This window comes from Narcine bancroftii, chromosome 3, assembly GCF_036971445.1.
Source record: "Narcine bancroftii isolate sNarBan1 chromosome 3, sNarBan1.hap1, whole genome shotgun sequence".
Lineage (NCBI taxonomy): Eukaryota > Metazoa > Chordata > Chondrichthyes > Torpediniformes > Narcinidae > Narcine > Narcine bancroftii.
The window spans coordinates 39,412,060-39,425,426 of record NC_091471.1 but is presented as its reverse complement, the minus strand read 5'-3'; the positions used below and the strand labels follow the sequence as shown (position 1 = coordinate 39,425,426).

At 47.3% G+C, this 13,367-nt stretch overlaps 1 protein-coding gene across 1 annotated transcript in view; it reads right to left on the bottom strand.

Annotated features, from left to right (window-relative positions):
- Positions 1-5,241: 5,241 nt before the first annotated feature.
- The window catches only part of LOC138756089 (uncharacterized), a 51,411-nt gene continuing 43,285 nt past the window's right edge, over positions 5,242-13,367 (bottom strand). Inside the window, exons 3-4 of the mRNA XM_069922750.1 lie at positions 9,462-9,643; positions 5,242-8,252 (exon numbers count right to left, since the gene is read on the bottom strand). Coding sequence (XP_069778851.1) covers positions 5,438-6,079 — 642 coding nt within the window. The 5' untranslated portion in view covers positions 6,080-8,252; positions 9,462-9,643 and the 3' untranslated portion in view covers positions 5,242-5,437. The remainder of the gene's footprint in view (positions 8,253-9,461; positions 9,644-13,367) is intronic.

The window sequence follows — 13,367 nt, the reverse complement described above, 5'->3', positions numbered from 1 at the left end:
TCTGTATTTCAGTGTTTGTTTACATTTATTTATTTGTTTACATGTGTACATTGTGCAATTAGTTAGAATTAGAACAATGTTGTAATTAGTGCACTGGCCAAGTCATTGATAAAAATTGAGACTAGCTGCAACCCAAGCACCTACCCTTATAATGCCTCATTAATCACAATCTGCTAATGCAAGAAAGACCTACTTTTTTTCTGTGAACATGCTCACAATCTTTACTAGGTCATTTTATCTTCTCTGATAACACCTGGTGCAGCCAAGGTGTAACCTGCCACACTTGTGCAGGTCCCACCCACCTCATCCCAATGATTCAGACCCCTCCCTCCTGTGCCATCTCTCCAGAGAGACATTAATTTCCTTTATTGTTCTATTTCCATACCTATCAGAATGATTTAGGAAGGGACAACTGGAACTGAAACAGATGAAGACAGCGCTGCCAGTGGTAGAGTGATGAAAATTGAAGATGTGCAAGAAGACAGAGGAGAATAGATTAAATCTCACAGCAATGATGCCTGGAGAGGTTTGAGAGTTATAAGTCGTAAGTCTAGGAAGAAATTGCAGACAAAATTGAGAACTGTAAAAAGAAATCATTGCTGATCTGGGTGCCAATATAGATAGAGAATAGTTGTAATGTGTTGAGATTCAGTGCAATTACGAATGGAATAAAGCCAAATATTCCTGAACCCATCAAGGAACCCATCCTCCTACAACAGCCACCTGTGTTCATAAGTAAGGGGTATAACTTGGAGAGTTTTCTCCTTATTGACTCTTTTTTGGAGAATCTATTGCATTGCATTTCTCAAAAGGGATTTACTGAGAAGTTCTTAAAGCTGCAGCCTCAGTACCAGTTGTGCCTGTAACCCTCGTGAAGGTATTTGGCAAAATCCTTTTGGAGCAACCATGGATTTTTATTTAGCATCTCTTCATGTCAGCTTGGGGATTCTAGCTGGGGATTTGATCAATCTTTCATTAAGCATTTGGGAATGAATTTTATTTGAATCATTTTGGAAACATAGCAAGGAAGTTTTTTGAATTTTGACACCAGAAAATTTCATAAAGGATTAAAAGGAGGAAGTTGTCAGCTTGATTATTAAAAGTTTTTTTATTAAAAGCAGATATTTCAAGAAAAATAACAATTCAAGTGGAAGTCAATTTTCTTAAACTGTGCCATTCAATGTAGCCTCCTTTCATTCTGAGATCGAGAAATAGTGACATTAAAACAGATAATGTGTGGGTGTGAGGAGGAAAAGGGGAGACAGTAAATTTTATTTGCTGATTATTGACCAATAAGTCAAGCAAGGAAGCCGGGTCCCAGAAATATGATAACGTAGCACTTGCTTTTTGATCCATGGATTGAATGAAAATGTGTGAATCTGTTTGGAAAACGTAATTGGCACTTTCCAGAGCATTTGATACAATAAGCAAAGCTCATGTTATGTGACAACTACCTACCCACAGTGGCTCCTGGGCATGCACACAGCAGTGATGTTGATTACCATGGAATGAAGGACTCAAGTATAGAAAAATGCAAGCGTTTCAGGAAGGCTGCCCACACACAATGCAGGAAAGAGGTCCCACCTGAGCATTTTTTCAAGGGTGAGGTTTAACCTGAACTGTCGCTGGAGATACTGCATGAAAGGTAACGATGAAATAAAGAAGCAGATTTCTTAATGTTGCTGTTGGTGAGGCCTAGTCATTTCTTGGTGAAGGCAGGAACTAACTTCTGCAATTCTCACTTTGATTGTGCACCTCCACTTGGACAAAGTCTAGTCAGGTATTTGAGAAATGGACTGCATGCTCTTTCTCTGTCCTGGAAATTCCAGCCATAGGTCATCCATATCCATCCCACTGCTTTTATCAATTGGAGGTACCACTTCCAAAGCTCCAGCAGGCAAGTATACAACTTTCATTTGTATATTTTCCTTGGGCAGTATCTAAGGATGAAGGATAATGTGGAGAGAGGGAGACAGAAAGATTTGTAAACCTGCTTTAATGTGACAAGAACATCCTGAGGTCCTTCGCAGGAAGGAGTATTTTCAAAACAACAATGATGTCCAGTCACTTATTATGTCTTACGGTAGACAAAAGTTAAAGAATTTCGTGTATGTTACATTCTAAATGTAGAATGTAACAATAATGGAAACTTTATTAGCACAGATCATGGAAATTGTTTTGAAAGAGTTTTAAAGAAAAGAAAGGCAAAGAGGTTTTAGGAGGGAACTTCAAATTTAGGACCTAGGCTGTTGAAGGTAGATAGTAGAGGACTTAGGGATGTTCAAAAAGCGAAAGTTGGAGCTAAAGCTAGCCACAGAGGGAGAGAAAACCACGCAGAGTTGAAGGTGAGTTGAACCAACTGCTTTACTGATTCAAAAGCTGTGTGATTAAGAACCCTCTCCCAGCAGCCCCGCGACCTGCGGAATGGAAATGATGTCAGCCGCCAGGCTGTGGGCTTGCCCTGCACTCAGAGCTCTTATAGTCAGATCTGCTGCAGACTTGCCCGCGACTCCGTGAGCTGGTTCACCTGTTGCGTGAGCGAAACGCCACATGACTCCATTCCCCTCCAGACAGAATTGGCGTTAGGTGTGGAGTCCACGGCCAACATCTTTTTAGTCCATTTGGGTGGCTGACCTCATCGGTGTGGTGGTAGCAGGCACAGTGTGTTCCAGGTCTCGGTGCACTGGCTTGAGGCGGTCAATGGTGAAGGTCTCCTTCGCTGCCAGCATATATGACCAGGTGAAACGGCTGGAACCAAACTGTAGTGGGATGGTTCACGTGCCATATTTGCGATTACTGCTGTTGTTGGCAGAGGTAAGCACTGGACCTGACTTCCCAGCGTGGGTGTCATGCCTTGAAGGGTGAAAGATACTAACCTCCACCTCTGTGTCTATGAGGAACTTTTGTCCAGAGGGTTGGTCCCATAAGTAAAGGAGGCTATCACAGTGGCCAACCACCATAGCCATTAGCGATGGCCGGCCCCAGCGTTTCCCAGAAAAGAACAGAGTGGGTGGCAACAGTGGGCTCCTAAACCCAAGTTTTGGTGGTAAAAATACCAACAGTCTGAACTGGGGTTGCTCCCTGCTGTGGGTGTCAACAGTTTCATTGGTGGCATGGGGAAGGCCTTAGGGTGTTTTGCAGCAACTTGGTCAATAGAGGCCCCACCATGCTGCTTGGTGTGCCATTGGATATATCTGCATGGGCCACTACTTTGTGTGGACCACTGAAATTGTCGTCAGCGATGAGGAAGCGAATATCTTCTGGCATCTGCTTGAGAAAAACTTGTTCGAACAGTAAACATGGCTTATGGCTATCTGCTAACGCCAGCATTTTGTTCATTATGGCCGATGCGCGCAGTCGCCTAAGCCTTCCATGTGGAGCAACTGCACTGCACACTCATGGTGGGAGAGGCCAGAAGAAAGCATCAGGAGTGCCTTGATTGTTTCATACTTGTCCACAACTAGTGGCTGGTGTAGGAAGTCGATGATGCGGCCTGCTGTTTTCTGGTCAAGTGAACCGACCACATAGTAGTACTTTGTGACGTCCAATTTGCCTGACCTGGAATTGGGCTTCAGCCTGTTCAAACCAGACCTGTGGCTGCGAGATCCAGAAAGCCTTTTGGACCATCAGGGTCACCATTATAGTCGCACTAATCGCGAAGTGAACGAAAAACCACGTAGAATCGAAGGTGAGTTGAACCAACTGCTTTACTGATTCAAAAGCCTCACGCTTAAGAACCCTCTCCCAGCAGCCCCACGACCTGTGGAGCAGAACTGACATCAGCTGCCAGGCTCTGGGCTTGCCAGGCTCTGGGTTTGCCCCTCACTCTGAGCTCTTACAGTCAGATCTGCCACAGACTTGCTCACGACTCCGTGAGCTGGTTCGCCTGTTGCATGGTCCAGCCGCCACAAAGTACAGATTCCTTGGAGAGTTGATGGCTGGAGGTAGGGCATTTATATCACTGATGTTATTTAACAGTGGCACTGAAGCTTAATGTAGACATCTGGAAAATAATTGTCCCCAAACAGAAGTTAATTAACATTTATGGCCACATCGCTATTGAATGACATCATTAATTGTGATTATTCCTCACGTCACACAATTAATTGTTACCATTCAAAGCCAAAGATACCATGCGAGTTTTTCATTTGCAAGTTAGTCAGCACTTAATCTTAAATTTCTTGAGAATTTAAATGGTTAACTTGTTATACAATCTCCAGTTACATGAAATTTGTTAAAACCTGTGTATAAGGATTTTGTCCTATTAACCAGGCTGCTTTATTCACAAAGGAATGCTATTTTGGCAGAGTATTAAAGCAACCTCTGATGTTTGGACACTAAGCTCCTTATTCTGATTTTTAAAAATCGTCTTACATTACGCTCCTTAAGAGAAGCAGGCTAAGGAGACATGAAAACAATTACATCAGAGTTTTGGATGGTAACTACTGAGTGCTGTGAAAGAGGAAGCAATATTACCCTTTCAGCATGCTGTATCATTCATTAAGGTCCTTCATGATCTGTCAACTCAACTTCCCCATACTCTTGCTTCTCTTATGGACCAAAAACCTATTTACCTCAGCTGTAAATATACTCAATAACTCAAATCTTTTCATCTCTCTGTGGCAAAGAATTCTGAAGATTTGCAGCGCTCTGAGAAAAGAAATTCCCCTTTTATCTGTGTCCTAAATGAGCTGCACCTTATTCAAAAACTACGCCCCTTCATTCTCAAATGCCTCCATGAGGGGAAGAATTCTCTCAGCATCTACCCCTCAAGCCCTCTCAGAATCTTTCTGCTTCAGTAAGATCTCCTTTCATTCTCAAATCGCCATAAAGCACAGACCCAATTCATTAATTCTTCTCTCATCCTTGTTTGGATGGCTTTGTTCTACCTTAAGAAATAGGAACAGGAGTCAGAAATCTGGCCCGTTGAGCCTGTTCCACCATTTAATAAGATCATAGTTGAGCTGACTGTGGACCCAGCTTCATCTATCTGATTTTTAACTGTACTGACAATAACCACACCAACAGTACAAGTATAAGACAGCTTTAATAAACTAATATGTACACTAAGAGGTCTTGTCTCTCTGCAAGACAAACCTGGAAGGCTAGACTGTAGCTCTGGACTGCTTTATATACAAGGTCACCAGGATGACCCCTGGTGACCTAGTGGTGGAATTACATATCACCACATTCACCCCCCCCCTTAAAAAAACGTTATTTCCCCCCCCCCACCCCGTCCTCCTTCCCTTGTTTGTAAGTTCATGTCCAAAATTCTTCATGGCTTCCATTGCCTTCTGGACCTCCTCGGTAGTGGTATAGGGGTGGGGGGTACGGTCTGTATTTTGGCCTTTCTTGGTGGAGGTGTGGGAGTGAGAAGTACTAGATGGCCGTGTGGGCTGGGGATCCTCTTGTATGGGATTAGGTCCTGCCATCAAGTCTAGGGTGGTGATATTTTGTGGGGCAGGCATACCAGGGTCCTGATTTCCAGGGTGGGTGGTATAGTCCTCTGGGGTGACTCGATGGACGACTGTTCTAGTGACTGCTGCTGTGCTCCTTGTTGATCCGTAGACATCTGCGTTTCCTCCGCGTTGTTCACACATCCGGCCGGCGCGAGATCCCTGGTGGCCACCGAGTCTTCTCTTCCATCTGGGAATGTGACGAAGGCATACTGAAGGTTCGCGTGCCTCAACTCCACTTGATCCACCAGCGGGTCCGCTTTGTGGGGTCTGCAGTGCTTCCGGAGGAGAACAGGTCCCAGTGTCATCATCCATTTAGGCAGCACTGTGCCTGTCGTGGCTTTCCTTGTGAAAGAAAAGATACGTTCATGTGGAGTCATGTTAGTGGCAGTACACAACAAAGAACGTATAGAGTGTAGGGCTTCTGGCAACACTTCTTGCCATCTAGTAACATCTAGTAACAGGCAGGTCTTTTGCCCCTGGAATTTTAACTTGCAGTGCGGCTGGTAACAATCCCTCTCTCGTGCAGGTACTGCTGTACTTCTGCGCTCATGAATGTAGCACCCCTGTCTATGTGTATGTAGTTCGGGTACCCAAATATGCTGAAGATGGGTTGGAGGCATTTTATAACAGTGTCTGCTGATACATCAGAACACAGGATTGCAAAGGGGAAAGGGGAATATTCATCTATTACGTTTAGGAAATAGACATTTCTATTATTGGACAGGAGCAGGCCTTTAAAATCGAGGCTGAGGCACTCAAAAGGTTCGGTAGCTTTTATCAGGGTGGCTTTGTCTGGCCGGTAAAATTTTGGTTTGCATTCTGCACAGATGGGTCAGCTCTTGTTCACTGACCTCACTTCCTCTACCGAAAATGGGAGGTTTTGGGTTTTAATGAAGTGAAATATCTAGCGACCCCTGGGTGGCCCAGCTCATTGTGCAAGCTCTGCAACTGGGATGTGTGGTTAAGGGTGGCACAAGTGCCTCTGAATAGCGTGTCTGGGGACTCGTTGAGTCTCCTGGGTGGTATAGAATGTCATAGTTAAATGTAGACAATTCTATCTACCAGCGCAGGATTTTGTCATTCTTAATTCTCCCCCTGTTCTGGTTATCGAACATAAAAGCCACAGACCGTTGGCCCGTGATGAGGGTAAAGTGTTTTCACGCCAGATAATGTCGCCAGTGACTTACTGCTTCCACAATGGCTAGGGCCTCCTCTACTGCTGAGTGTCTTATCTCTTACCCCTGTAGGGTTGTCGTCTGTCTTGGTTTAGGGTGGCTGCCAGAGCCACATCAGATGCATCCGTTTCTGCTTGAAATGGGATTGACTCATCTATGGACCGCGTGGTAGCTTTAGCGATATGGTCCCTAATGTTCCTGAATGCTCTGGTGGCCGCTGGGCACAGTGGGAAAACCGAGGCTTTTATAAGTGGGCGGGCCCTGTCGGCGTAGTTGGGGACCCCATTGGGCCTAGTAAGTGAACAATCCCAAACACCTTTTTAGTGCTTTCAACGTGTGTGGCACTGGGAGGTCTCGGAGAGAGCGCATACAGGCTGGGTCTGGGCTGATTTCCCTGTTCTACATTATGTAGCCCAGGATTGGCAAATTCCTGGTGCTAAAGATGCATTTGTCCCTGTTGTATGTTAGGTTCATTTCCTCGACTGCCTGGAAGAAGCGTTTTAAATTCGTGTCATGATCCTCCTGAGTGAGGCCACAGATTGTCACGTCTAAGTAGGGGAACACCACTTTCAGTTGGAACTCATCTACTATTCGGTCCATTTCTCTCTGAAACAGGGACACTCCATTGGTGAGACCGAAGGGGAGTCGCAGAAATTGATACAGCCTGCTGTCTGCCTCAAATGGCATGTAAATGCGATCGCTGTTTCTAATGGGCAGTTGGTGGTATGCTGCCTTCAGGTCTATGGTGGAGAACACCTTATACTGCACAATGTTGTTGACCATGTCTGCTATGCATGGCAGTGAGTAGGCATCTAGTTGTGTAAATTTGTTCATTGTCTGGCTGTAATCCACTACCATGCACAGTATTTCTCCTGACTTTACTACAACCACCTAGGCTCTCCAGGGGCTGGTACTCTGCTCTACGATGCCCTTCTGTAGTAGCCTGTGGACCTCTGACCTAATGAAGGCTCTGTCCCTCGGGCTGTACCTCCTGCTCTTTGTGGCTATTGGTGTACATTCTGGGGTCAGGTGTGTGAACAGCGGAGGGGGTTCTATGTTCAGGACAGACAGGCTGCAGTGTTGTTTCTTCGTAAGGCGTAGTGGGGGGGGGGGGGGTGGTGAGGCACGTTGTGCACTATTGTAATGCTTTCTAACTGGCACTGAACATCTAACCCCAATAGTACCGGGGCACAGAGGTGAGGGAGTACTAGTAATTTGAACCCTTCGTATTTTGTGTGCTGGATTTCTAGAGTAGCCCTGCAAAACTGTTTTACCTCAGCCACAAGGCTGCTGGCAGCTAACAGGATCTGGTACTCACTCGGGTGTGTGGGGAGGGCAAGGCGGTTCACTAACCCCTGGTCAAAAAAACTTTCAGTGCTTCCATTATCTATTAAGCAATTTACCCTCACATCATTAATTTTGATGCACACAGTGGCATCATAAAAATTGTGTGGACTCGCCTGATTCATGTGTAGGGAAGTAAGTCTGGCATGTCCTTCGTGTCCTTCCATCCAATAGTACTCGGTGCCATATTCATCTCCTGAAGACTGTGTCCTCTGCTTTGTAGCATTTGTCCAAGATGGCTGGCTGCACATGGCATTCTTCTTCTTCTGTTTGTCTGTGGAGAAAGAAGAGCTTTCCCACCTGTCATTAGCTGTGGATTTGGGGCTTCTGCAGACTTTTGCATAATGCCCATGTTTTCCACAGTTGGAACAGACATTTTCTCTGGCAGGGCAGAGGGCTCTGGGGTGCTTTCTTTGTCCACAGGAAAAGCACTTGGGACCCTCAAGGTGTTGCTGCTGCTGGGAATTCCTGTGAGCCAGCAAACTTTTCTTTTCGTGGGGCTAGAGAGTCCAGCAGTGTGATGTTTGCCCCAGCCCCAGGGTCCTGTGAGTACTCTTCCAATTCTTTCCTGGTGCTTTCTAAAGTTTCTGCAATAGTCTCTGCCTCATCTAGCCCCACCATTCCTTTCTCCAGCAATCGATGTCTCATCTCAGTGGACCGTATGCCCGCAACAATTCTGTCCCTAATAAGGTCCTCCGCATACTCCTGAACTGATTCTGCTTTAAAGTTGCAGCCTCTCGCCAGGTCTTTTAGAGAATAGTCTCTGGCAGACTCCCCTTCTTGTTGTGACCTGTTCATGAGTCTGTACTGGGAGTGGAGTTCACTATGCCCCTTACTGTAATGCCTCTGTAAAATACTCATTGCTTCTTGGTAGGACCTGGCATCCTGTATAAGGGAGTAAGGGTGGTCTCCCAGCTGCGCTAACAGTAGCATTAATAGCTCTTTATCTGATGCCTCAGCATCCTCCACATAATTCAGAAAGCATCTCTGCCAGTGGCCGAAGTGTGTGCTGGCTCTGGGATTTCTGGGGTCGAGCTCCAGCCTGTCTGGTCGTAGCACATGGCTAAGCCTCAGTCTCTGGTCCCTTAGGTGCAGCAAGGGTGGAACCTGGGGTACTGGGAACTGCTGGTAGAGCATCTGTGGGGCTTGTGTCTGCTGGAGGAGTAACCTGGGTGGGGCTGTTGGCTGAGTCTCTGGGTTTGGGACATTTGCAGTGGGCTTAGGGGGAGGATCCCAACGATAGTGTCAGGTCTCTGTGGTACTGGGTTAACTGCTGCTGGGGGAGTGACAGTAGCAGTGTCTGCTTTCCCTGGCTCTGGAGTTGTCGGGAATTCTGCACCAATATGGCGATCGGGAGCACGACTTGTGGAGATCCTTCCACCTGCACTTGTAGTGGCCCCTTTCTGATCGGACAGGGGTTTAGAGTCAGTGGCGTCTGTACCGGCGAACCCACAGACAGGCAGGGCTCTTGGCTGTTTCTTACCTGCCCTATTGTACTTCTGTGGTCTTCTCTGCATTCCACCACGATTCCAGTACAGAGGTCCCTCGCCGTCTCTGTCCTCAGATGCACATGTGTGCTAGTCGTCCCCAGATTCCATTCTTCAGGAAGAGTCTCCAGGTGGTTGGAAAAGCGCATTGGAGCAGAAGCAGCTTCCATCCTAGTAGCTATCATATTAGTTTATTAAATTGTACTGACAATAGCCACACCAGCAGTGCAAGTATAAGACAGCTTTAATTAACTAATATGTACACTAAGAGGTCTTGTCTCTCTGCAAGATGAACCTGGAAGGCTAGACTGTAGCTCTGGACTGCTTTATATACAAGGTCACTGGGATGACCCTGGTAACCTAGTGGTGTAATTACATATCACCACATTAACCATTAACCTTAATTCCCCCACTCTGTAAAAACTTATCCAACCATACTGCAGGGCTGTATTCTTAGCCCCCTGCTCTACTGACTTTACACCTAAAATTGTGTAGCTTGGTATGTCAATAACACCATCTACAAATTTGCCAACAATAATGGGTTGTATAAAGGAAGGGGATATGTCTGCATACAGGAGGGTGATGGACAACTTGGCTGAATTGTGTACCAACGACAACTTTGCACTCAATGTCACCAAAACTAAGGAGCTGATTGTTGACTTCAGGAAGGGAAATCCAGAGGTATAAAATCCAGTGATCATTGAGGGATTGGGGGTGGAGAGGGTGAGCAAATTTAAGTTCTTAAGAGTTACTCTCTCGGAAGACCTTTCCTGGAAGCAACACACTAACTTCATTGTGAAGAAAGCATGTCAGCGTCTCTACTTCCTCAGGAGTTTGCAGAGGTTTGGTATGACATCATTAACCCTGGCAAATGTCTACATATGTGTGGTGGAAAATGGACTGCATCATGGTCTGGTATGGGGAAACCAATATCCTTGAGCATTAAACCCTCCAAAAGGTGGTAGACAGAACCCAGGACATCACAGGTGAAATCCTCCCTACTATCGAGAACATCTACAGGGAACGCTGCCGTTGGGGAAATTCAAGGATCCTCATCACCATGAAAAAAGGAAACTAGAGACACAACAGATAACCAGCCCAGAAGAAGAGGACCAACATCAAGACACCATGGAAAAAAAAATACCCAACAAACTGAGACAAGCAGCTCAACAAGAAAGTCAGAAGAGACACAGATGCAAGGAAGAGAAATAATAGACACAAACCCAAGAGCAGACACAGAAGAAGAAGAAGAAGAAGAGGAGGAGGAGGGGGAGGGGGAGGTGGAGGGGGAGGGAGGGGGAGGGGAGGGGGAGGGGAGGGGGAGGGGGAAGGAGGGGGAGGGGGAGGGGGAAGGAGGGGGAGAGGGAGGGGGAGGGAGGAGGAGGAGAGAGGAGGGAGGAGGGGGAGGGGGAGGGGAGGAGGGGGAGGGGAGGAGGGGGAGGGGAGGAGGGGGAGGGGAGGAGGGGGCGGGGAGGGGAGGAGGGGGAGGGGAGGAGGGGAGGGGGAGGGGGGAGGGGGAGGGAGGAGGGAGGAGGGGGAGGGGGAGGGTAGGAGGGGGAGGGGAGGAGGGGGAGGGGAGGAGGGGGAGGGGAGGAGGGGGAGGGGAGGGGAGGAGGGGGAGGGGAGGGGGAGGAGGGGGAGGGGGAGGGGGAGGAGGAGGGGGAGGAGGAGGGGGTGGAGGGAGGGGGAGGGGGAAGGAGGGGGAGGGGGAGGGGGATGGAGGAGGAGGAGGGAGGAGGGGGAGGGGAGGGGAGGAGGGTGAGGGGAGGGGGAGGGGAGGAGGGGGAGGGGAGGGGGAGGAGGGGAGGGGGAGGGGGAGGAGGGGGAGGGGGAGGGAGGAGGGGGAGGGGGAGGGAGGAGGGGGAGGGGAGGGGGAGGAGGAGGAGGGGGTGGAGGGAGGGGGAGGGGGAGGGGGAGGAGGAGGAGGGGGTGGAGGGAGGAGGGGGAGGGGGTGGAGGGAGGGGGAGGGGGAGGGGGTGGGGGAGGAGGAGGAGGGGGTGGAGGGAGGAGGGGGAGGGGGAGGGTGGGAGGAGGGGGAGGGGGAGGGGGGAGGAGGGGTAGGGGGGAGGGGGGAGGGGGGGAGGGTGGAGTGGGGAGGGGGGAGGGGGAAGGAACCTCAGCCTGCTTCCCAATTTGTCCTTCAAGTAGGTTTTCAGCTGATGGTATGCAAACATTGTACCGTGAGTTATACCATATTTGTACTTCATTTGTTCAAAAGATAATAAATTATTTCCCAAAAAAACAATTTTCTATTCTTTTGATCCCTTTTCTCTCCCATTCTCTAAAGGAAAGGTTATCTATTGTGAAAGGGATTAGCTGATTTTGCATCAATAATAATTTTGGTAGTTGGTAATTTGTTTTTTTCCTTTCTACGTGAATCTTCTTCCAAATGTTGAGCAGATGATGCAGTATTTTTATCCCTTTTATTTTATTTTATTTTATGTTCTTTTATTTTATTTTATTTTATTTTCTGTTCTTATTTTATTTTATTTTCTGTTCTTATCAGTTCTGCCAAAGCAAACAGTGAGGGAGATAGTGGACATCCTTGCCAAGTTGACCTGCTGAATTTAAATTGGTTCGATATATATCCATTTACTGTCACCTTCGCCAATGGTCCCTTATATAATGCTTTAATTTAATTAATATATTTCTCTGGTAGGTTGAACTTCTGTAGTACTTTGAATAAATAATTCCATTATACTCTCTCAAAGGCTTTCTCTGTATCTAAAGCAACCGGCACTGTTGGTGTCTTATTTCCTTGTACTGCATGAATTAAGTTAATGAACTTACAGACATTGTCTGCTGTTCGTCTTTTCTTAATAAATCCAGTTTGATCTAGTTTTAATATCTTTGGTACATAGTCAGCCAATCTGTTTGATAATAGTTTTGCTATTATCTTATAATCTGTGTTAAGTAGAGATATTGGTCTATACTAGGGGTGTCAAACTCAAATTCACGGAGGGCCAAAATTAAAAACTTGGACTAAGTCGAGGGCCGAACTAAATATTTATTGAAAATTTTCAACAACATCTGCATGTTTTCTCTTCTTTCAACATATGTAATGTTAAACTTTTTCTTACTAAAATAAATGTTTAATAATAGTTTTGGATAAACTCTTTCATTGTCATTGTCATTGGCCCATTTCCTTTAGCATCTGAAACCGTGCACATGACGAGTCAATGAGGTATGATTAAAGCAGTGGTCTTCAAACTTTTTCTTTCCACCCACAGACCACCTTAAGCAATCCCTTACTAATCACAGAGCACCAATGGCACAGGGACGCGAGTGGAAAGAAAAAGGTTGAGAACTGTTGTATTGTGGTAACTCCACATCTGATTAGGTTAATTGTTAGGCAAGTGGTCAGAGAAGGACCCCCCCCCACCCCAAGAAAGGCTTAAATCACAGGAACAAAATAAGCTTCCGTCTCACTGCTCCCAATCTTACACACAGTCCTGATGTGGAATGTGGGGTCGCAGCTCCACGTTCACCCAAGTTCAGGTGCTGTCTGTGTGGAGTTTGTACACTCTCCCCTTGTCTTGGACCAACCAGTTGGTCGCCTGACGAAGGCACCCGAACCCCCCGTTGAAACGCCGGTGTCCGGGGCGGTGGAGGAATTGGCTGAGAAGAGCACATTGCTCCCATCCCCCTCCCATGGTTGGAGAGGGATTAAACTGCGATCTCACGGCGCCGGGCTCGTCTCCAACAAAAGGAGCGGGAGGCAGGGTCCGCCACGCACGGAGGAAGGGGGAAGGCATCGCCAACGAGACATTCGGTCCGGCGTCGCCGCTGAAGCGCAGACCCAGCGAGGATGGTCCCCAACTCCAGCCGCGTCTGTGTGTCCGGGAGCTGGGCGGGCTGAGTGCGGCGCTCCGATCCCCGGGATTCGGGACTCTGAGATCCCT